The sequence below is a fragment of the Vanessa cardui genome, chromosome 9 (assembly GCF_905220365.1).
Source record: "Vanessa cardui chromosome 9, ilVanCard2.1, whole genome shotgun sequence".
Lineage (NCBI taxonomy): Eukaryota > Metazoa > Arthropoda > Insecta > Lepidoptera > Nymphalidae > Vanessa > Vanessa cardui.
This window is the reverse complement of record NC_061131.1, coordinates 14,086,236-14,110,852: the sequence shown is the minus strand read 5'-3', so window position 1 is coordinate 14,110,852 and position 24,617 is coordinate 14,086,236. Positions and strand designations below refer to the sequence as shown.

The 24,617-nt window shown below is 32.9% G+C and overlaps 1 protein-coding gene across 1 annotated transcript in view; it reads right to left on the bottom strand.

Annotated features, from left to right (window-relative positions):
- Positions 1 to 2,312: 2,312 nt before the first annotated feature.
- LOC124532644 overlaps positions 2,313 to 24,617 on the bottom strand; it is a 65,300-nt gene continuing 42,995 nt past the window's right edge. Inside the window, exons 3-8 of the mRNA XM_047107668.1 lie at positions 8,799 to 8,942; positions 6,761 to 6,922; positions 6,336 to 6,512; positions 5,856 to 5,975; positions 4,053 to 4,297; positions 2,313 to 3,360 (exon numbers count right to left, since the gene is read on the bottom strand). Of these exons, the coding sequence (XP_046963624.1) occupies positions 3,292 to 3,360; positions 4,053 to 4,297; positions 5,856 to 5,975; positions 6,336 to 6,512; positions 6,761 to 6,922; positions 8,799 to 8,942 (917 nt within the window). The 3' untranslated portion in view covers positions 2,313 to 3,291. The remainder of the gene's footprint in view (positions 3,361 to 4,052; positions 4,298 to 5,855; positions 5,976 to 6,335; positions 6,513 to 6,760; positions 6,923 to 8,798; positions 8,943 to 24,617) is intronic.

Sequence of the window (24,617 nt, the reverse complement as noted above, 5' to 3'; positions counted from 1 at the left end):
AATATTTGCCAACGGTTCTATTCGCGCGTACTTCGTAAGTGGGTCCACTGATGAATAAAATGCACCGTTAAATGAAAAATATTAGTTATTAATATTAGGATATTTGTTATTTAAAAATAAAAAAAAAACCTAGTCACAATAACATTAATAGATTGTCATTGGCTTTATTGAGCTTGTACTAAAGCAAATGGAACAAGCACATAAATCATTGAGACTAAACTAGTGTAAACAGCTGCAAAGGTTAGTTTACGCGAATACTTCATTGCTACGAAATATGCCAGTTGTATAAAAATATATGGTATTTATTAATACATTCTATTTGAGTGTGGGTATCGCATATCTAACATCTAGCATCTCGATTTTAGTTGATAATATAGATACCTCCGATATAGCTAGCGACAAAATTACTGTATTTTATTCATAGTATAAGTATTCATCTATCTCATGGAAAGTACAAAAAAGTAATCATATTTCAAAAACAGTTTCAATTTTACATAAGCCTAGGTAACATCTGATGAAATATGTGTTTTCAATTTAAAATTTAAATAGGTATTCGTATAGGTATTAAGTAATTGCATATTTTTCAAAATTTAAAGACTGACAGTTGGACATATAGAATTTTAGTTAAAATTATTTTACAAATTGTTAATTTTACAAAAACAAAGAAGTGAAGTAAAGAAGAATGAACTCAGGAAACACTCATCGGGGAGGTTTCATTAAGCCTAACCTGCTAGCTGAATAGACAGACAGGACTCTCAGAGGCCTGAAGGATGTTAATAATCTAGGAAACAAATACATCATTCTTGCTTATCAATTGGAGCTTACTCAATAGTTTTGAAGCATTGCGTGTACATCTTCGAACATGATCAGATGGCCGTTTAGGTCTTCTCAGGAAATAGTGCATTCTGTACCAACTTTACAATTATGGGTATAGTCTTAGTAAGATAAAATATGAGGAGTTCCGTTTTTTGCCTCTGTTTTGAAATAATCTTTTATAATATATTTCATATAGGGTTTATACTACTGTATTTCTCATGGTAGGCAATATTATATAGTTGAAGGTGAGGAATAATTGGATAGGTCATGTTAAAAGAATTTTTCCTCAGTTAGAACCAGTTTGGCATGTAGGTACTTACAAGGCAACTCGTTTGAAAAATAAGTCTCGTATTCTTATGACTATATATAACTATCATGATGATTATGTATCAAATATATATTTTCACATGAGACAATATTCTTTGTCTGGTCTAGTAACATATTGTTTTATAAATGTATTGTAGTGGTTTTTAATGTTGACACTGAGGAAGCAAGTCTAAGTGCTGCTATATTCAATAAAATGTTTTTGATGAGCTTAGGTCATCGTTATTTATCGGATCATGATTTTTAGACGATAAAGTAATTACCAAGAAAAACAAGCATTTCACAACAACAACAGCCTGTAAATTGCCCCCTGCTCGGCCAAGGCCCCTTCTCCCTTTGAGGAAGAGGAAGGTTTGGAAAATATTCCTCAACTCTGTTCCTTTGTGGGTTGGTGGAATACACATGTGATAGAATTTCTATGGAATTTGACATATGCAGGTTTCCTCACGATGTTTTCCTTTAAGGCTGAGCACGAGATGAATTTTAAACACAAATTAAGCGCATGAACATTCAGCAGTGCTTACGTGGGTTTGAACCCGCAATCATCGGTTAAGATGCACACGTCCTAACCACTGGGCCGCTGGGCTGGAAATGTCGTTCGTCTTGATGAGAAGGCTGAGTTTGTTTCGTTACGCAGTATTTAATACTCATGGCAGAATTGCATTGAACCGATTCAATTGAATCCGACACTTGCAGGTTTCTCAACACTATTAGCGTGTCGATCGGGAGATAAAACATAGATTCTAATTAAGTAAAAAGTCAATTAAGAACTCAGTCTCGCTGGCCTTCGGCTAAGATTCACTTATACTATTCTGTACTAAAATAGTAATCCAATGTTGCGTTCTTCTTTCTTTGGAGGCATATAATATGTAAAAAAGCCTTTTAAATTAATTGATATTGAGTAATGTAATGGTATCTATTATATATGTCAGTGCAAAAGAGGAATGTGAAAACGTTGACTTTATTACAATCATTATATGGTAAATAATTTTTTAAACTCTGTAGTAATAATTAATACTACACCAATGTATTTTCTCCTGTTATTAAACATTTTTATCGACATCACTAGCTTCAAAGTGTATAACGAAAAACTAACAGGTGTATTCTTGGCTGGATTTTTACCTCGACGAAAATAACACACGTTTTATACAAATAACATTTATTTGGTTTCATATCTTTGAACATAACACCTTTGGCTTAAATAACACCTAAATCATACATTTAAGTAACAAAATTTGTACAAAGGCAAACCATAACGCTAACTTTACACGTTTTAACTTATATTTTTGACCATGATTAAAATCTAGGACGAATTTAAGTTTGATTTAAGCCGATTTATCTAAGATCTCCAGACATTTTGTATAAGTTTATAATATTTAACTTTTCTTTTAAAGTTTCGATATATCCCATTTAATATTTATTTGGCTATTTACATAATCCTCTAGATTTTAATCATGAAATATACACAAACAAATATACATCTATACCTAACTATAACGTTTTTTTAACAAATGTAGTCGATTTTATTACATTTTATTTAACCAATACATATATTCGACCTATAGCTATCGGCAAAGCTCCTCACTAGAAGCTTTAAGCACTTCGTTTCTAGAAATCTCTTTTAATAATATCGTTACCTAGTTAATGACCAGCTGTTAATATTAAGATATCGTTTATATCGATAATTTCATATTCTATTTACACGTTTCGTTTGTATCACATGCATTTTATATTAATTATCGTTTAATATTACTACGAGAAGTGGCTCATTTATTTCAACTAACTATTATTTAAACCTGTCTATGTAAATCTTTACTATTACGGACTTTCTGAAATCTTATTATCTATCGCGATGTGATTTAAAAATAGCGTTGAACTTTCATATAAATAATATAATAAATAAAAAAAAATGTTTACAATAAATTCTATGTTTCGATATGGTAAGTCCCTGGGGTTTAAGAAAAATAAAATCAATAGTGCTGACTCTCCTTACTTCACTGTTATTGCGCTTCTTATCTCGTTCACACTTCAAGTCTTCGTTCTCATATACGCGTATCGTCCGGTTATACGGTGTAACTACATCCAGGCGACGGCTGGGTTGCCGTCCGATGACAGGGAGTCTATCGACCTTATGGTCGTAGACCGCTGCTGTCAGTAAAGCGAGGAACTTGAACATGGTCCATCGACGCCTTGCAATTGCTGATCTGAGTTTGTGACAAGCTGGAAAAATTTCACGAAGAATACGAAAATAAAGAAAATGAATCATTTTAAAAATTAAAATATCGTGATAGACAGATGAACATATTAATATGGCGTTTTAATTTGTTAGCCAATATCAAAGAGCATTGACGGTAGATTAAAATAAACAGGTCGTATGCAAAATTTGTCGACATTCTAAATTTAGATGGGTGTTAAAATAAATTATGAAAAAATGTAAAATAAATATGTAATACGATATGGCCTGTTATTATTTTGTTTACTTTATATTTATTTATTGCTTTTCCTTAATCATAAATCCCAATTATTGCGATGTTTGTCTGGCCGTCAAGGAATAGTTATATATTTTATTTAACAGTAAATTTCCTGACTAACTGTCTGTTAAACTATATTTTAAATGATATAAGTCATGGACTTGAATTGCTTGTTACGTTATGTAAAGGCGAAAAAAACTAGCATAACTGCTATTTTCAAATTTAAGTTATCCATTCGTTGTGTAATGTTATTAGGTCACCTAAGTAAATATTTATGAAGATTTGTGTTTTAAATTAGACAAACGAGTCACACATAATTCCAATTATAGGTATATATTTCTACATCAAGATTCATAACTATATAGATTCATTTTAAGTTTGTAATATAGAGATAAAATCCCGTGTTAATTACAATAAAGTTAAAGTGAGAAATGTCCATACTTCTCTGATTTCACACACAGCCGGTAACAGCCCATCGGTGGAGTTGTTTGGTGAGCGCGGAGATGGCGTGGGCGCATGTTTCGGAAGATCTCTGCCCGCCGCCATTTTGTCGTGTAATTGAGCGAGACGCATGCTCATCTGCCTTCTCTCCTTCTGCTCCCTTTCCCTTTCCCATCTCTTAGCGCTATAACTCCTGATTGACGATGAGCTGCTCTGCACCGAGCTTAAACTTGGACGTCGCGAACCTAAACGAGGCGAAAAGTCACGCATCAATTGGTCGAATCGCTATAAATTTTGAATAGTTTAAAATCCAGTCATTATGAGGAGTTATGTGATATTCTTGTAAGATCATTCGATTTAATTTAATTATTTAAAAGCGTAGATACTTGTAAATTTTAAAAATTACTAGCTTATTTTATTATTGTTTATTTCATCATATATTTTTCAACACAACACGATATATACAGAGTAGGCAACAACAAACATGTAAGGCGTTCATTCCGTATCAAAACATCACTAAAGGAGTCAAATTCAAACCAAACATTTTAACTGATGAATTGTGAATTGAAGTATCAAGTGAGAAATCTACGAAGATTCAAGCTCTCTTAGAAATGGGTAATACTGAACGACAAAATACCGCAAGACTATCCATTAAAGGCTATTAAAACTCGATAGATATACCACGTGCGATTGAAGCATTTCCCATGCAAAACACGTGAAGACGGAAAGCGGAAGCGTCGTGCTCTGCGTGAAACTGAAGCTTGGGCTAACCTTAACTTAAAGTCACGTCGGTTGATTGCAAAATGCGGAGCCAAATTTTCAAGCTAATTGTTGCAAGATAAAACGCCACGTCGCGAATTTATTCAAGACGTTTCGATAATGCTTTGTTTGTGTAGTTCCTTTGTTTTAAGCAGTCGCGTTTTTCAGTAATTGTCACAACATACATATTATTTTTGTGTTCTTTATCATATTTTATTAAAAATAGAAGGAAAATTAGAAAGTAATCGATTGCAGCATAAAGCATTTTGTATGGTGCTATAGTGATCGTTAGAGATTGAATGTATTAGTTGTAAAGAGTTTGTGGTAATAAGTAATGTAATAAGGCTTACGCCACCTTCAGTTTCGTTGACGATACAAAAGCTGATAGACACAGAAGAGAGAAAGGACGATGGCCATCCTGCTCGCGCCACACGAAGAGCGTATTACGTCTAACGATTGCACACCACTATCAATTCACGTTTCAGATTCTTTTCGATATACTGTTGTTTTCTTGTGTTATTTTTAATTGAATAAAACGTTTTTCTTTTTGTGAGAATAAGGATTTTTCTGCAATATTTTTTAATAATATCTATGTTTTATAAGTAATTGCTTTGTCTAAATAGATTACTTTTTGTCATTAATTGAATTTTTGATTTGATAAGTGATAGTGCACTCGCCGACCGTCGCTCGGTGGCCGCTAACACCAAAACGTGACATCTAACGGACACGAGCGACGTGGAACATCATGCGACCCCACGCTGACGCTCCTCGAACACCTTGCACTGATACACAGCTTGTGGTATGTTAAAACGCTATTTTCATCTCTTTATTCATTTATTGCAACACGACTATATTGATAGGATAATTTTCCAGGCGTTAGAGGAGGTTGCGCCGCCCGGCGAACACCGATTCGTGCATAAAGGGCCGCGCTGCATACATCATCCGGATCACCTTTGGCGGCGCACTTGGGCGGGTGCGCGCCGCCGTCCCTTACGGCCTTCAGGTGGCGCGAGATTAACAAGATGGCCGCCGTGCGCGCCGCACCTGCGCGCGACGCAGCTCGACGGGACTCCCTCCGGGACGCGTCCAGCTCCAGCGTCCCGCTCGTACAGCCGCTGCGGGACGAAGCGCGGGACGAAGCACGTGTCGCGCTCAATGTGCCACCTATTTGAAATTCATATACTAGAATTTATATTTGGCTGGATTACAATCTTGTGATGATTTAAATAAATAATAAATAAATATTGGACAACATCACACACAGTTATCCTGATCCCAATGTAAGAAGCTAAAGCACTTGTGTTATGGAAAATCAGAAGTAATCCAAGACAACATAGAAAATTAATGGACTTTTTCTGCATCGACTCGGACGGGAATCGAACCCGGGACCTCGGAGTGGCGTACCCATGAAAACCGGTGTATACACACTTCTCGACCACGGAGGTCGTCATACACTACTGCGCTAACCCTAATAAGTCACGTTATTACAAAAGTAACAAATTGTCATACGTGTATTGCACTTACCAGTATCATTCAGCGAATATAAACAGGGTGGCGTGAGTCTGGCATCAGCCAGGTGCGCCGGGTGGTATCGAGCCTTCGTGTATAAGTGCAGTACCATGCACAGTAATCCGGCCAGAACGAATATACCCGAGGCTACTCCTAACAGCGTCGGCATGTCGGCCGTCAGCAGCACGAGGTCTAAAAAAAGGGAAAAAAAAACTAATATTATACAACTGATAGTAACTATTCTTTTGTTCACGATTCAACTGACAATATTTAAATTTGACATAGAGGAAGTCTTAGTCTATAATATGTGTATAAGCATTTGAGTAAAGAGATTTTTGATATCAGATTGAGTCGCATCATTTGGCTCGAACTTGCAGGTTATAGAAACTTTGGAAATTTATAATAATGAACTGTGATGGTGGAAATAATTTTTGGCATACCTTCAGTACAGAAAACGCGATGGGTGGGACGTGAGTGACTCGTAGTGTGGTAGCCAGAATCACATTGGCAGAACGCGTTGTGATTGACTTGAACACAGGACGCGTGGAGGTCGAACGCGCGACACGTCTGCTGGTAGAAGCATTGTTCACCCAATTTCTTTGCTGGAAAGAAATAGTTCAGTCATTACGTCAGTACGTTTAAGAATCTAAACATGTTAATTTCAAGGTTTACTTTATATTGTAGAACCATACCGAAATAAATAAAACTGAGAAAAATCTTTAAATGTGATAGTTTTTGTTGTACGTATGATTATAGTAATAAGCGGTACATTCGTGTTTATACTAATAAAATAATCTTGTCTCAAAAGTTATAATGCGTGTTGTAATTATTAATATTTCTATTGTAGGTATATCGCAGTGTTTTAGTAGTAAAAGAAAATAAATGGGACACCAATTTAATTTTATTTCTTCTTATACATAATGTAGAGACAGTGAGTATAGTATTATCTATGCCAAACATAACATGATTTAATTAATATTCTACCCCAAACTCAATTATGAGTCTAAATTGCTAAGTACGTAGAACATGTGCATTTTAAACGAATATTACGGACTGAAACCCAAGCAGGAAAATCGTGAGGCGTTGACAAAAAACTTCGTGAAAAAATTTTATTCGGCCCAAGTAGGATATTTACAAGTGATACATACCAGTTTCTTTTAGTGATTCTGCATATGTATTTTTTTACTAGACCGTTTCATAATTTAAGTCTTAGGTGCAGTCTATAATATATTTTTTGCGTATAATCAGTTGCACCCTGGCACGACTTACTTGGAACGACCCTTCAAAGCAACAGGAGGAAGATCAGATTTGTTCAAACGGCTTTTCTTGACAGAATAACTCGAGAGAAATACTTAATATTTATTATTGATTCAAACTAGTTGTCGAATATGTGAGTTCGCGATCAGTAGTCACGAGATTGACGCAGTATGAACTTTACTAAGTATGTAGTTATTTGCTGAAAATTGAACTCACAAGTACACATAATGCGACACGAATAAACTGTCAGGAACAGATTTGGTACTCCAGTAGGTTACGAAAACTTTTGGAGTAGTAAAGTACTCTCTGAAATAATTTAATCAACTGAAAGTTAAGCAACCTATTAATACGTTTATAATAATTAATTACTACTAAATTATTATTCTAACATTAAAAATCGTTCTAAATAGTACGTACTGTTCTTACAAAATAGAACTTTAACGAATTACGATTTAGAGTGAATACCTAAGTAAGCTAAACTTCTACCGCCTTTTTCTTTCCTGTACTTTAAGACTGCTTGAAAATACCTTGTACTTATTCCTCGACTTACTGTCATGTATAACTTTAATTGGTGTACAATGAAATTTATTATTTATAATCATTGTAATATATATTTTTAACATTTACTTTATATTTAATCAATTTTAAATCACAAATAAGCGTTGGTTTCTAAACAAGAAAAACCTGATGGTAAATCTTTACCGGCAACTTTAAGGTCTGCAAATTGGCACAAGACAAGATTACATTAATGTATGTGTGTCTGATATAGTTATTATAACTCAAGAGTCAAGTTTTATTTTATTAATACTAAATAAAGTGATGTCTGCAATGTTTATTTGTTACAATCAAAAATCTAAATGAAAATAAACTTTATTCAAGTAGGCTTTTACAAGCACTTTTGACCACATTTTACAATTAAGTGAAGCTACCACCGGTTCGGAAAGTAGATTCTACCGAGAAGAACCGGCAAGAAACTCAGTAGTTACTCTTTTTTAACATTTAAAAATACAAAGTCATGTTAGTTAAATGCAATTATTTAAATTAATATATCCTGAGTGGAAGTCAACAGGTATTAGCTCCACGCTTTTTTATCATCTATAAAATCTTGTATTGAATAATATGCTTTTTCTACCAATGTAGTACAACAATTGTACACGAATAAATGTTTTCTTATTCTAATTGTGTTGTAATTTATAAGGAAACTGGTGTTATATGGCTTACGTTTCGCACATCCCTTGGCGACGCCAAGTGCGACTGGGTGCTTGGGGTCACATTGGCAGGAACTGCTCCTCGGCTCGCAGTACACGTGCACCAGCTCCGGATTGCACTTGAACTCGCAGGGTGAGCCAAGGTACATGCCCTTCTCTGTAAGTAACGAACACATAAATTGACGTTATCAAAGAATTGCAAGTTAACCTTTATATAATGTCAAATAATTATTAACACAAGTTATCATGAAGTTGGCGAGTTACTAAGCGACCGTTAAAGTAATTAATTATCGAAATGGGTTGTCAAGTTATTGAGAAATAAATTCTGTAAAACATGATAGTATAAAAAAACACAATAAAATTTAAATAATAAGACACAGAAACACCCGGAACCCTCTCTTTACAAAATGATATATAATTTTTTAGTCTATATGATAAACGTCTAAAAATAACTTCAAATTATTTTTGTGGTCACTTAAAAGACGACTAATGTTTCAGTTGGATTGATACTAAACATTACAGAAATATAAATTACTACTTATTAAAAAAAAAAAACGAAAATTTAAATATATCTATTTGGTTACGGCTTATAAGAAAATAGTAGGTACTTAAGTTTTACTTGCATTATAACGCCACCTGCCGAGGCCAGATTTTGTGATTTTATTTTTTGGCACCACACCAAACGAGCCTTTTAATGGTATTAATATATAAATTGTTAATATCGTCATTATGCGCCAACTTTTTGATGTAACATGCATGATATATATACATAATATTATATGCTGTAATGTAATAATATACTATTAATGTTACATTTTTTGGCAGTCGTTAATACTACACCAGAAATTTCTCCAGTCTTGTTGGTTTGCTAATCCTCAGGTTCTGGGAGTCGGAAATAAAGATTGCACATATATACTTATATCCTATTAATATGTAGGTTGCCTAATATATGCGCACAATGGACATTCTTATACATAAAATCTGTTGTACAGTTGATTGAAGAAATCGGAAGGGAGTCCATCATTACCAATTTTGGTACCTAGTATGAACGTAGTTTAGGTCAATAGTCAGAACGGTCACTGATGCTAACTAATCATTGTAATAAGATGTTAATCTTTAATACCGTAGGCAGTTCACAAATCACGCGACATTAGCATTTTAGGTAATACTTTGTTCTTGAACTAGCACCGGAGGTCACGTTTCAAGATTAGGACAGGGTTTCTGCAGTGCTTTTGTTATTGAAAAGAAAACTTTTATCTACTCGTATATATGTATATAAAAATAGTGCTACGCGATTTTTGAATGGACATTTAAACGCTAGGCCCATTTAGATTTATGAAATGAAACTATACAATGCGCTTAATATAACTATTAATTACTCTTAGTATTGTGATTTCTTCTAAAGTTAACTTCTTCTAGTTATATATGCGCTAATAGATCTGCTTTATTCATAACTTTTTGGAGCTGGTAAGGATAGCAAAAATCATTTGTAATCAATTGTAACAGAAAGGCTATTTGTGAATCTCATTGAACTGGAATTGTTTTCTGTAAAATTTCTACTACAAAAAGCGATTCAAGTTAGTTGGATAGAAAAAAATTGAGTAGAAGATAGTCAAAATATGGAAACTTCCGGGAAGGAAAATAAGGTATTGATTTTGTCGAAAATCTATATTTAATATAGAAATGTTAAAAAGACTTATTTATAGTGAAAAATCTACCACTGCAAAATTGAAACTTCGGTCTAGAGGAGCACGGGGAAAAAACTCATGAAATTGATTTGTTATTATGATGTTCTATATTTATTTGAAACAAAAAACCACCAAATGCTCATTAAGAACCATTTTTCAATAAAAATTGAAATCCAAGGTTGAAAATTAAAAGCAGGGTTTATGAAGTTGACAATGATTGACAGGCAGCCTTCGCTGTAGTAATCGAGTGACCTCTTTAGACTATTGAGGACAAACACAAAGGATCAGCTCTATATCTACACGGTACATATCTGTTATCATCTGGCGGCATATTAACTTGCTCTACGAGGTACGTAATATTGTCAAACACGAATTAGGCGAACATTATTGGTCACCCATAGACTGGGTCATTGCTAAATCAAATTCAAATACTAACATGATTGCAAAGGCAAAATTTTATTGTGGTTGAAAACCACTTCCTAACATAACTAGATAACTTGTTATGGTGCATATACATATATGTAACGAGTTTCAGATTAATCCATTGTTGATATTTCTCAAAAATTAACAACACTTTTGGTCACGTTATTTTAGTTCACCTAGCGAGTCGATGTGCAATGCTGATATTAAAAATCTGTTAATTATAGACATCACTTTAAAACCTTAAATATTATCATTGTTTCTCTACCACATTGTGCAAGTATAATACATATCAACCCTAATCTTGAATCAATTTGTCTTTTAAAAAAAACCGCATCAAAATCCGTTTCGAAATTTTAAAGATCTAAGCACAAATAGGGACAGTCAGCGGTGAGCTACTTTGTTTTATACTATTTAATAACGATATTAATAATGATGATAATTATGCTGATGTACACGAATATTCGTTTAAGTTTAAAGTTATCCTCGTAACGTTTTGTATCACTAAATATCCGAGAAGTAAATTAATTGATTCAGGATCTAATTTATTTAATTGCTTTATTGTTCACAAGCACGATAGTAAATAAAGGATTAAGGCGTGAAGGGTCTTATTTCTATACCGATCTATTTCTGGCAAATTTTGTGACATAAATTTAATTATAAGAATTAAAGAAACAGGGCAATGCAAATTACAGAACTTCTGGTAGCGAGCTAAAGCTCTCTATGGACAAATTAAATGTAAAGTGAAGCGGTCACAAGGGAACATCCGTTAAATTCGTGGAAAAGAGTACAGACTAATCGCTAATTTAACGGCATAGAAGGACACCGTGGTAAGGTTTTAAGCAAGTTCTACACATTAAACGCTTATTCTAGCGCCAAACAGCAATTCCTAGTATTGTTATGTTCAAGTTAAGAGGTTAATTGAGCCAGTGTAACTAACACAAGCGACGTAACATCTTAGTTCCCAAAGTTGGAAGTATATTGGCAATATAAGAGATGTCTAATATTGTATACTGTGCCACTGTCTTCGGGCGGTAATGACCATATAATATCAGGTTTACTTGCTTTACTTTATTTACTAGTTTACTTAACCAGCTTAATAAAAATGTAATATAATATACCGATTATTAAATACTTATATTTTGTTTACTAAACAAGTCACCGTTTAGACAATTAGAGCAATTAGGCTTAGCAATTATAGGCTTGGCCTTGGATATTATCGAACTATTAAAACTAGTATCGATATCGATAGCTACATCCCTTTGGTAATTTTATATTGAACGAAGTTTCCTCGTTATGTTTTGTTGTAAGCTGATAATATTGACCAACTAAGAATTTTGGTGTTGACACCTTTAAGCGCTAACAAGACTGTAGGGAATTTATAAAGTTAAATATTGTCTATGAATAATGTTGTCTATATTCGATGTTTAATAATATTTTCTCCTCAAATGACACAAAGGTATTAGAGCTTACTCTAAGGTTAATCTATGTAAAATATATTCACAATATTAAAAATTATAATACAACAGATATCTCTGTCCTCTTAATTATTATTTTCATCTCCACATTTGACCTTAACAGTTTTATAGTGAAAGATTTTTATTATTCGTTCGGGTAGTATATTTGCAGCCATTTTAACTTACAAAATACCATCGTAAGATTGTTGATTGTTCGTACGATTTTAAACGCCAAGAACTAGTACATTAATAATGCATTTTATACAACTGTCATAATTATTTTGTCAAAAATACATTTCGAAAATATCAAATTACGAATTGTACTTAAAAAAACTAAACAGGATGAAATAACCTTAACGATAAGTTTCTGAATCAGACTTCAATACTTTTACTGTTGAAAACGTGAAAATCTCTTAAGTGTCATTGTGGTTACTCGGTAGAAATGACACTGCGAACATTACTGCGTATAATATAAAATTACGAATGATAATTCAGAAGTAAACGCCTACTTGAATAATTTAAAATTAGTATTATTCTATTTTGTTAGTACCTCGATTTCCGTACAATTCTTTGTAAAGTAATATAGTATTGATAATTAAAAAATATAATAGTTTTTATAGAATAGGTGGTAAAGGAGCAGCTTCAGGAGAGCTAGGAAATAAGCTACCAACGCCCACATATGTACAATGTAACACCAGGGGCTTGTACGTGCGTTACCGGTCTTTACGGAATGTGTAGGCTCTTGAAGGTTCCCACGTCGTATTGATTCGGGAAACCGATCTATGTTAACCAGACAGTCTTTAAATATCATTATCTAAATCATTTCTATGAAATTATGTTAGGTAGATTTATAATAATAATTTAATTTCACTAGGATAAGTCGCATTCATGCCGCATAAGCAAATAGCACCCATAACCTACTTCTTTAAACCCATTAGTTGAGTGAAGGTCGTAAAGCACCTATCTCTATAGACGTTTATACTTCAGGGACTTCTATAGCTTAGCACCTTTTTGTACCATAAAAAGGCAATCACGATTCGCTCTATTTGGTATTGATGGAATCTATAGACATGTACTCGTGAGATGGAATTAGATATAAATTAAGTTACTATTTAACGTTAACGTTATGAAGTGGTTTCGTTTGACCCAATTTTCTATATTATGTTATGTCATTTATCAGGCTATTTTTACATCTTCGCAAATCATGCTTTCTGAATTTTCTTAAAAAAATATATAAAATATATAATAACTCAATTCAGTCAGTATTTCATTTTTTTCTTATAAATTTTTGATTTAAATATCTAATCCTAATAAGTGAGAATGCATATCAAATAAATTTGTATAAGTTTTCTGTATATTATAAAACAATTTATGTATAAGGAACACAGACGAGAACACCTTGATATTTCATTTAATTTATTAAAACATTATTTGTTAGACATTTTGCAAGTTTCTACAGGTTCCAGAATATATGATGTGTAGGTGGTGCACAACCATCTACATCTACATATATATGTACTGCTCCCAATAAACTGAGCAGTGTCATGTTTTAGTGGAAATGTTGAGTAAACCAGTGGCTCCTCCCTCTCCTCCAAACTCTTGGCTATTTCATTTCATATTAAATTGTTTATATAATATATGAGACAAACAAAAAAAACCCGCTGAGTTTCTTTCGCCGGTTCTTGTCAGGTCAGGGTATTTTCTTTTCCGAACCGGTGGTAGTGTTTCAATTGACCATCAATAAGAAAGTGTAATGCTTTTATACTGAATAAAGTTATTTGAGTTTGTGTGTTACTGCAGACATAGGGGTCTTAGTTCTTAAGGTTGATGGTGCATCGACATTGTGATCTAAAATTTAAAGCTAGTCATTCTACTCTTTACTCAATCAAGAGGGCGTGGAATGGCGCCAAGAATGCTGCTTGCATTTTGCAGTTGAATCGCAATTCCAATTATCTGGACGACAAAATGAATTAGCTCTACTGTCATCAGTAGATGCAATACGATGGACTGTAACATCTTATAGATTTATTTTTACTATAACTTCAAGATTCTAAGTATTAAACTGTAAACAACAGTATTATGTACGATTATAAATAGATTTGAAATATAAAAAATTAACATTAAAAAATTGTCATATTTTTATATTGTATGTTAATTTTTAACAAGGAAATTTAAAAATGCATTTAGCAAAACTCTGTGTGAGGCGTAAAATCTTAAGAAAACGCTTCTTACGTATATTTTAAAGTTAATATTTGTGCTAGCGAGTGTACTCTAGATAGAAACGTAATACCATATTGGTCGGTCGTGGAACAATGCAGAGGAAGTGAGGTAACCGGAACGCGCGCCGGAAGCTCTCCCCGCGAGGACACTATTTTCCTTTCGTTTTTCTCTATATCTACGTTTGAATTTACCTTTATTCTGAGACAATGACGAGAATGGTTTAAAACTCAATGATTTTTTATAGCAAGCGAGAATCATCGCCCACATATAAACGCGTAGGTATATCATTAATTTTCCTTATCTTTTTGTACCCTTAAAAACGTGTAAGTGAATTACAATGGTCAGTTGAGTATTTTAGACGTGCAGAAGATTTGAAGAGTAAATAAAATACAAAAAAATATATAGGATGATATAAGTTTGTTTATTTTTAATGATTTCTAATTAAAATTATAAACGTGAAAGTTCCTATTTATAGTATTAATTAGGATGTTTAAGTTATGTCCGTACATAATTAAAAAGTATTTTAATTACGTATTTATTTAATGAAAGATGTACCAACTTTTTTCTGCGTGGATTCTATTTTTGGTATCTTGTTTAGTGTTTTGATGGCTTCAATTTTATCGAATAAGAATCTACAGAAGGAGTCACATACAGAAGAGTTCTCTTATTCGAGGTTATTTCGTCTTTAATCATTGTGATGCCTGAGGCATAGTATCCTAATTCAGATATCGGCATAGTAATCAAAGGAAAAGACAGGGACGGATCTCTTTTTCTATTTAAAATGAAATCGGTTCCTAGTTTCAATAGTTGATATAGAAATCATTGAATATATCGATAGGTTTTTTCCGTAACATAATTATGTATTATTATTAAAACTAATTTCCTTATAATGTATGTAATCCGAGTACTATGTATATGTTTCCTGTATGATACAGGTAAAATCTCTTTTAGGTTATTTTAACGTAATTGTAAATGTCTCTTACACGTGAATACAATTTATTTAACTAGCACAGAAATAATTGTTGTTTCAAGGAAATTGTCGCTATACAGCTTAATAGATCTCTTATTTACATTATTCGTGGTCTAATCGGTATAAGTGAATATGTTCCAAAACTTCTCCTCAAAGGAAGAGGTATTAGCCCAGCAGTGGGAAAGTTACATGCTGTTGTTGTTGTGGTCTAATTATTCTGGTCGACTTCATGCTATATCTAAAATTTAAAACGAGTGTATATTAATTTACTCTATATCCGACAAAGCTTCTAAAAAACTTCTACTTGGTGGTAGGGCTATGTGCAAGCCCGCCTGGGTAGGTACCACCCACTCATCAGATATTCTACCGTAAAACAGTACGCAGTATTGTTGTGTTCCGGTTTGAAGGGTAAGTGAGCCAGTGTAAGTACAGGCACAAGGGACATAGCATCTTAGTTACCAAGGTTGGTGGCGCATTGACGATGTCAGAATTAGTTAATTATTTCTTACAGCGTCATTGACTACGGGTGACGGTGAGGACTTACCATCAGGTGGCCCATATGCTCGTCCGCCAAACTATTCCATAAAAAAAAGTGGCCAGGAGTCGGAAATATTCGTTCCACATTCGATATGACAATTGATTATTTTTTAAATATATTTTATTCTTGTAAATAATTACATCTCTTCACAATCTTACTTTAAATTCTAGGTCAGCCTAATAAAATGTTTTAGAATTTTTCATCTTCTTTAATTCTTAATATCCAATAATAAGTCCAAACATACATCCTGTATTAAAACACGAACATCCAATTTCCTTAATATAAAAGCAGACAGAAATAAGATTTACAGTCATTTATTTGAAATGAAATAAATCATTTAATTATGGTGATTTTCCACGGCGGCTACAGGATTGAAATAAATGAGGAAACTTCAATAAGGCGTAAAATAAAATCACGATCTGTTTATAAGACAATATTATTCACATTTTAAAGGTAGAAATAAGTTTGATTGAAAAGAGTAAGCGTAGAATATTTAGTTTGACAATGAATCAATGGCCATCCATCCTTCGCTCAACTTTTGGTACGATAGATATGAATGAAGTACTTTTGAAGTCGGTTTACATTTTGTTCAGAACATATTCCACCACGCTGTTCAATGCGGGTTAGTGGAATACACATGTGGCAGAATTTCAATGAAATTAGACAAACAGGTGCAGGTTTACTCACGATATTTTCTCTCACAGCTGAGCACGAAATGAATTATAAACACAAATTAAGAACATGAATATTCAGTGATGCTAGCCTGGATTTGAACTCACAATCATTGGTTAAGATGCACGCGTTCTAACTACTCGGCTGTTATGTTCCGAACCTTCTCCTCAAAGGGAGAAAAGGCCTTAGCCCAGCAGTGGGAAATTTACAGGCTGCTGTTTGTTGTTTGTTTACATTTTGATAATGTGACATAAATAAGGACTGACTAAGTATTTTGTTGTAGAATAATCTTTGAAAGGATTTAAGTCCGTGACCTTGACCTATTTCAAGGTATTGTGTTTTCAAGACGAGCGCCTAATAATATTAATCGTCTAAGCTCTCCTCGTCACGTTGTGAGCCTATGGACAATCTTCTAATAACTTTGTTTATAAAGCTTACTTTATTTTGCTTCAAAATGCACTCGTCAAATTTATTATGTGTTGGAAGGGATGAGACATCATCTACGAAACTTAATTTGGACTAGCTTTCAAGATTTTCAATATTGTTTTGGCAAATCTCTTTAAAAACAAAAAATTATGTGAAGTTTGGTCAAAAATGTCCTTAAATTCTCAATATTTTACAACCAAAATACATGCTTTTTATTTTTAAAAGATGATTCACTTTTTCCTCTGGTAGCTTACATTAATCTTCGTATCTATTTATATGTATTTTAACATTAATAATTATGAATTGTTTACGTATATTAAACCTAATTTTACCTAACTCAGAAGTTGTAATTGCAAAATAGATATTATATATAATCATTGTGATAAAAGGGGCTACGAACATTCTATTATACGGCGGACAAATCCTCTATAGTCCCGCAAAAGAGATAATGATCGAAAAGTATTAATAAATGATAAAACGAATGTTACATTTTTAAGTTGAAGTTTAAGTTTCCCCTATTAACTCTGTGACAAAATACCACATAATAACTATCACACTGTAAATTCGAAATAGTTAAAACTTTTGTAAAATTACCGAACCGTCACGAAGGTTTTGGTGATTCAATTAAATTGATATATATTTACTGCCGGTCGTACCGTTTAATTACTTCACGCTGCGTTAATTTTCAATTTAATTTCTTAATTACCGTATCTGTTACGCGTAATAATTATTTAATAATGAGTGTTTTAAAGAGAGATTTCTACACTAATGCAGGTTTAAATGCAGGGATGGGGGATCGGATCTGGATGGTTTATTTAGTTATTTATTAAATGCAGATGATTAAATTGTCTGGTGAATGCTTTACTGACATACCCTGTAGCTAAAGTGAAAAAGAGTAACTATAGAGTTTCTTGCCAGTTCTTCTCAGTAAGATCTACTGACCGAACTAGTGGTAGATTAAGATTTAATACAGTGCAATATGAGAATTCAAAATTGCTTTTATGATTCTACTTATTTTAAGAATATTTTGCTTATGGTAAACGGTATCTTTGCTCTAAACAATGTCAAATGAAGAGAATACATCCAGTTCCACTTTTATGGAATCTATGAGATCTGATTTGATTCCTCACCTTATCGTATGTAGGCAGAATAATTTATTACGTAGTAGTTCGATTCACCACGTCAGCACAGATACATGATACAAGAACAATAAAGTACGTGAACAGCGTTTGATAAAAAAAGTATAGTGCGAGGTACTAGACACTATTTGGTCATTGTTAGGTGACTTTATTTTTATTTTCTATATAAATCTAAAATAAAATTATACCTTATTGTGAAAGTCCCATCAAAATTGGTCCAGTCCAACAAACAAAAAGACAGACAAATAAACATTGAAAATAATGCCAATTTGGTGTAAACAGGTAAATTATAAGCGGTTATTTTAATATTACATAAAGAGACTTCCTAAGACTCTTCTATGTATAAATTTGAGAAACACTTCAGTATTGGTTTGAGATACAGAAGCCTTTGCAAATTAAAAATGTAAAGAATTTGTAATTCCTAGTTTATCCGAATTGTTTCCACCGACTGTTAAACACTCGCTGAAATAGAAATTTTCTTTAAAAGCCCGTTTGATATTAACGTCACCGTGAAAATATTTTATTCTTAGAAATAATTGTCTGTTTGACTTTCTTGAGAGATTCGAGATGGCCCAGTGGTTAGAAGGCGTGCATCTTAACCGATGATTGCGGGTTTAAATTCTGCCTGGGTTTGAAATGCAACTCGTGCTTGGCGCTGAAAGAAAACATCGTGAGGAAACCAACATGTCTAAATTCATAGAATTTCTGCCACACGTGTATTCCCTCAATCCGCATTGGAACAGCGAGGTGGAATATGTTCCGAACCTTCTCAAAGGGAGAGCAAATTTACAGTAGCTGTTATGAATGTCGTTGACTTTCTTTTAATATTTAATTTAGTATAAGAATATAACAAAATATCATAACGAAATTGGGTTTCGTTACTTGAGTCACGTGTACTGAGCTTTAGTTATTTAATAACGACCCGACCCAGCACGGGTCAAGCTATAAATAGAAACCATTATATGATTTAAATATAATTTATACCCTTTAGTATTCACGAACAAGCTTTATAGCCAAATAAAAAATAAATAATATAGATAAGCTTAACTTTATTTTAAGGAAAACGTTTAAATTTTTTATGGTTCTCTTAAGCTGAATATCAATATTATGGATTTCATTGTCTTTGCTGCCGAAAGATAGATAACATTGCACTGTGTGTAATATTCTAGTATTTTTGTGTTCTTAAAATTGTGAAATTTAAAAATATTAGGACATTTTAGTCGTCGTTAATATTAATCATACTAACAGTTAAAATTGTGAACGTAACATAAAACTACGTTAATAAAACATGAATATGAATAAAATAATTTATAAAAACATATTTTTAAAATAATCCATTTGCATTTAATGCCTGAAAACAGTAGTCAATTAATCGTGCTGAATAAATGGCTGGTCATTCATAAGGGATTTAAAATTTCATACATTGAATTTATACTAGCGGCCCGTCCCAGCTTCGCACGGGTGGCCATTAGTTTTTTACAACCTTGGGTTAGGTTTCTTAAGATTTAGTAAGGATCCTTTTTTTTATAGTAATCAATATAGCCTATGTTACTGGTGGATAATGTAGCTTTCGAATAGTGAAAGATTCATTACAAACAAATATATATTTTTTTTCTCTTTATAATATTAGTATAGACCATCTACTTTTCCGGCTTCGCAAGAATATGATCACGCTTAATCTATCTAGATTATAAGATTCTAGAAAAGATTTAGAAGATCTATATAATAGATATCGATTATAAGTACTTCTTTTATATTTATATAATATTTTATATTTATATAATATAGTATAATTTTATCAAAAGTATAACACCTCGCTTCATTGCCTCCACTGGTGACAGGAGGGCTGGTTCGTTTTTTGCCCAGAGGATCGGAATTGCGATTCAACAGGGAAATGCTGCTAGCATTCTTGCCACCATTCCACGCGGTCAAGATTTATACAGTAACTAGTTTTAGTTCATATTGGTATATATCTTTAAGCATTTAATGTTGTTAATTCTTATGTACGCTAAGAGTAAATAATTGAAGTACTTCTAAAGTAGTTATAATTATAGCGAATGTTCCAGCGGATTTGTTAAACCGTATACTGACGATTGGTCTTAATATAGTCCTTAATGTGACTTACAAATAAACATAAACAAATAAAAATAAACTTACAAACTTACAATGGATTTAAATTTGGAGTTAATAGCTTATCGTCATGAACTTCATGCATATTTTCAAATATAATATGTCAATAGCGCTAAGTTAAGTATGAAAATACAATTGCGTTCAGTATTAACTCTTTCCAGTCGTCAATAATAATCGATCAAGCTTCTAGTATAAATGAATAAACAAAGGACATTGTATGAACAGAAAATGCCAATCATTATTTCTACGGAGCTACCAATAGAAGCTACAATGCGCCCTAACCCACAAGCACCATCATAGTCAACTACTGCTAACGACAAACTCAAGTTGATTCACCATTTAAAATGATCACTTACATTTAATATATAAAGATTAGTACGCCAAAGTTGATATAAGATACGACTTTTGGATGTCAAGCTTCATGCTGTACCAAATAAAAAAAATAATTACAATTATCTAGAATTGCAAGCACAGATGGCTCAATGGTTAGACCGCGTGCATCTTAAAGATGATTTCGGGTTCAAACCCACTGAATTTTCGTGTGCTTGATTTGTATTTGAAAACATCGTGAGGAAACCTACACGTGTAATTTTAAAGAAATTCTGCCACATTTCTGTTCCGACGACCCGCATTGGAACAGCGTGGTGGAATATGTTCCAAAACCTTTTCCTCAAAAAGGGAGAGGAGGCCTTAGCCCGGAAATGGGAAATTTACAGGCTGTTGTTGTTGTTGTATCCAAAATGTAATTGTTGGAAATCACATATAACTCGATTCTGTCTTTCCAAACCGGTGATAGATTATTGACACTCAATATACGGAATAAAACTATAGTATCAACAATCCAAAGTTTTATAACAACGCTATGAATGAATTACACACATACAGAAATATAATTATGACATAAATTATTTGCTCTCAGTGGAAATGTGACGATTTTTCTTGACCTTGACTTCGAAATAAGAATCTCAAAGAATCTTCTATATATACATTTATCTTTGACAAAAACAAGAAAAAATCCAGCAAAAAGGTCTCTTGCGATAAAAATAGACAATATAATACACGAAATCAGCTAATAGATATAGCTATGCCAAGTATCACATATAAATCCTTCCACATGATAGTACGTCTTCAGACAGATATACATATAAACATAGCGAAATATTTTCGGCGTGTCTGTAACATAATGTTCCTCTTGAATAAAAATTGAATATTTTTGTAAACACACGTCTTTATTGTTTGTTTGATAAGTGTGGGCTATAAATATATAATAGACTAGCTGTACCCGCGACCTTGTACGCGATTGAATTTAACAAAAAAATATATATTATTGTAGCCTAAGTTACTCCTTATTATATCAGTTATCTGCCAGTGTAGGTCAGAAATGCCGGAACAGACAGACAGAAAGACAGACAAATGTTCTACAAAATGTTTATTATTATATTAATTTTGGTATATTTACCGTGTGTCCATACATATGCATTGAGTAAAAAAGGTCTATTTTAGTATTATAAACAGACACTCCAATTTTATTATATGTATAGATGAAGTACGTGTTACCAAAATAGATTCTTAGATTAAAAATGCAATAGTGTGTTCGTATGGATATTCTTTTATTCAATCTAAATCGAATGGCAAATATTTTTTTAATAAAAAAAAGAGATGAGTCGTAGAGTATGTGTGTATATGTCTTTTAAGATGAAGACACAATGAAATAAATTTACAGCGTTCGAGAATATATAGATGACAAAAAATAAAAATTCTGTGTAAATTAAAATAATTCTAAAAGTAAGATTAAATAATACTATTCTAAACCCTATATGATAGAAAGAGACAGGGAGAAAGATAAAGAGAGGCAATGGTCGCCTGGAGAGGCATGACTTTATTTTCTTACGTGACGATTACACCCAGTCCATTCTACTGTAAAAGAATTTCGTTCCAAGAATGTAGTAAATGTACTGTATAACATAATACTACTAAGTAAAAAGAAGTATAAGATAAAGGAATATAATAAGTGACACTCTTTTTAAACTAAACCCAGTAGGGTTTGTGAAAACTATGCTGAAGAAAGAATACTTTAAAACGTTGGGTAACTCTTACACATTAAAGTGATACTAAGTTAGTCATAGATAAGCGTTAGAGATAGTAAAGTTGTAGAAAATTCCAATGTCGTGGAAGCACTCAAGCGATGAATCGATACGCGAGCGAGGTCGCGGTGTCTCGCACGTCTTATAATAAAACTCAATAGATGAAAGACTTATGATACCGTGTCAATTGGATGAGAATTTATAAAAAAAATGTAACTGTTCTAAATTCAAATACATTCACCAGATATGCTGATATTCTCAATATTTCTGCGGCTGAAAGACATGACGAGTTGAGATATACGCGAGATCTGGTGTAACTACTGACGGCTTGTTCGTCAAGCACGTTTGAACGTGTTCTATCGAGTTTTTTCAAACAGAATCTCAGTCTTCCTATTGATATCATATAAGCAACTATTCTCCACTTTCTGAAACGCTGATCAAAGTCAGATCAATTAATATGTCTTTCGTCTAGAGGAAAAGGCGAGTTATTAAATTTGATTTCGCTCTATTCTAGTAACTGATGGCATAAGGGTGACAGTCATCATGGAGGACAAAGTGGCAACGCAAGTCCAAAAATATCAAAAAGTTTATTTAATCATGATATTCTAGTTTTTATGGAAATATTATATGAAAAAATAAGCGAAATGGAGTAATGAAATGCTGACAGATTTACTGTCAAAACATTTGATACTGAGGACATTATGAATATAACTTCGTCATACCTGATAATATTTGTCGAAATTATGGTATTGACAAACAAATGTCCCTAATAAATTTGATCGTTAACAGGGCACTCTTGACAGGTTTGATTTCAATGTGAATTGATGAAACATGTATGTAAGGTTTCATTCAATAATTTCATTTTCTACCAAAAAACAATAATTTACAAAAAACAAGAATGGTTATAGATGACTTAAGAAATATACATATAATTCACTTTGTGAATACACTCTGTTCAGTACCGAGGTTATTTACCTCTGGTCGATCTTTAAGAGGTAACCATCTTGTGTCTTAGTTTCGCCCAAAATGACATCTCGATAGAGTTTAAGTAACTCGTGATTTTATCGTAATCATATCCATACAGTAGTGTAGCAGAAAAACTTGCACTTGGCCGCAATGATAGCTATTGCCTAATGTAGATTTGGCTTAGGATAAAATGCTCCCGGCCAGAATATTTATTCACCTTTGCTCTATGGTAGGCCGGGTAGGCTTATATTGATCGGTAAACACCAACGCTGCGGGAGCGTTACACACCTTGGTTATTCGCAGAAAAAGGGAAGCGACGCGTTTTGTACGGATAAATGGGGTGTCAATGATGGGGTGACGCGAATATAATCTAGAATATGGATAGATACTCTTTGTATTATCTTTTTAACTGGCTAATGTTCTGATAAATCTTCTGATGAGACAATTCCAAAATTTAAAATTTAAAGCTGTGTTTTGTTGAGCCAGCCGTATGACAGAATTTTTTTCTTGGTGGAAGGTTTGTGCTAGCTCACCACATAGGCGATATATGGTGGAAGAATATACGGTGTGTTGCATGTACTTACCGAAGTAGTAAGTATCACCTATAACCACCAGCAATTTTTAGTATTGCTGTATTTTGATTTGAGTAAGTCATATCAGATGTCAGGTTATTTTAAGTAAGTAAGTCATATTATGTTTTTAGAGGCAATCTTTTTGTAGGAAGATATTGATACCAAAGAACTCTAAAATATCGGCAAAAGGTCCATAAACGACGAAAAATAAGAATCAAAGCAAGTGACGCTTTCATCTGGTAAACAGATACTCTTGTCCTGAAAACTTTCCAGATTGATTACTCCAGGTTATTGGATTGAAACCAGATACATCAAGGGTCGTCTAATCAATGTACTATTGTAAATAATAATTATATATTTTTTTCTTTCTTTGTTTGTGTAAGTAAGAAGTAAGTAAGTAAAGATTTTCTTAGTTTTTTAATTAATTTTAAAAGCAAACATAATTTTTAATAAAATATTCACGTACAAAAATCCGTTACAATTGGAATGAATAACTTTTTAATACGTATGATTTATAGTAATAAATCTCATACTCATATAAATCTACCTC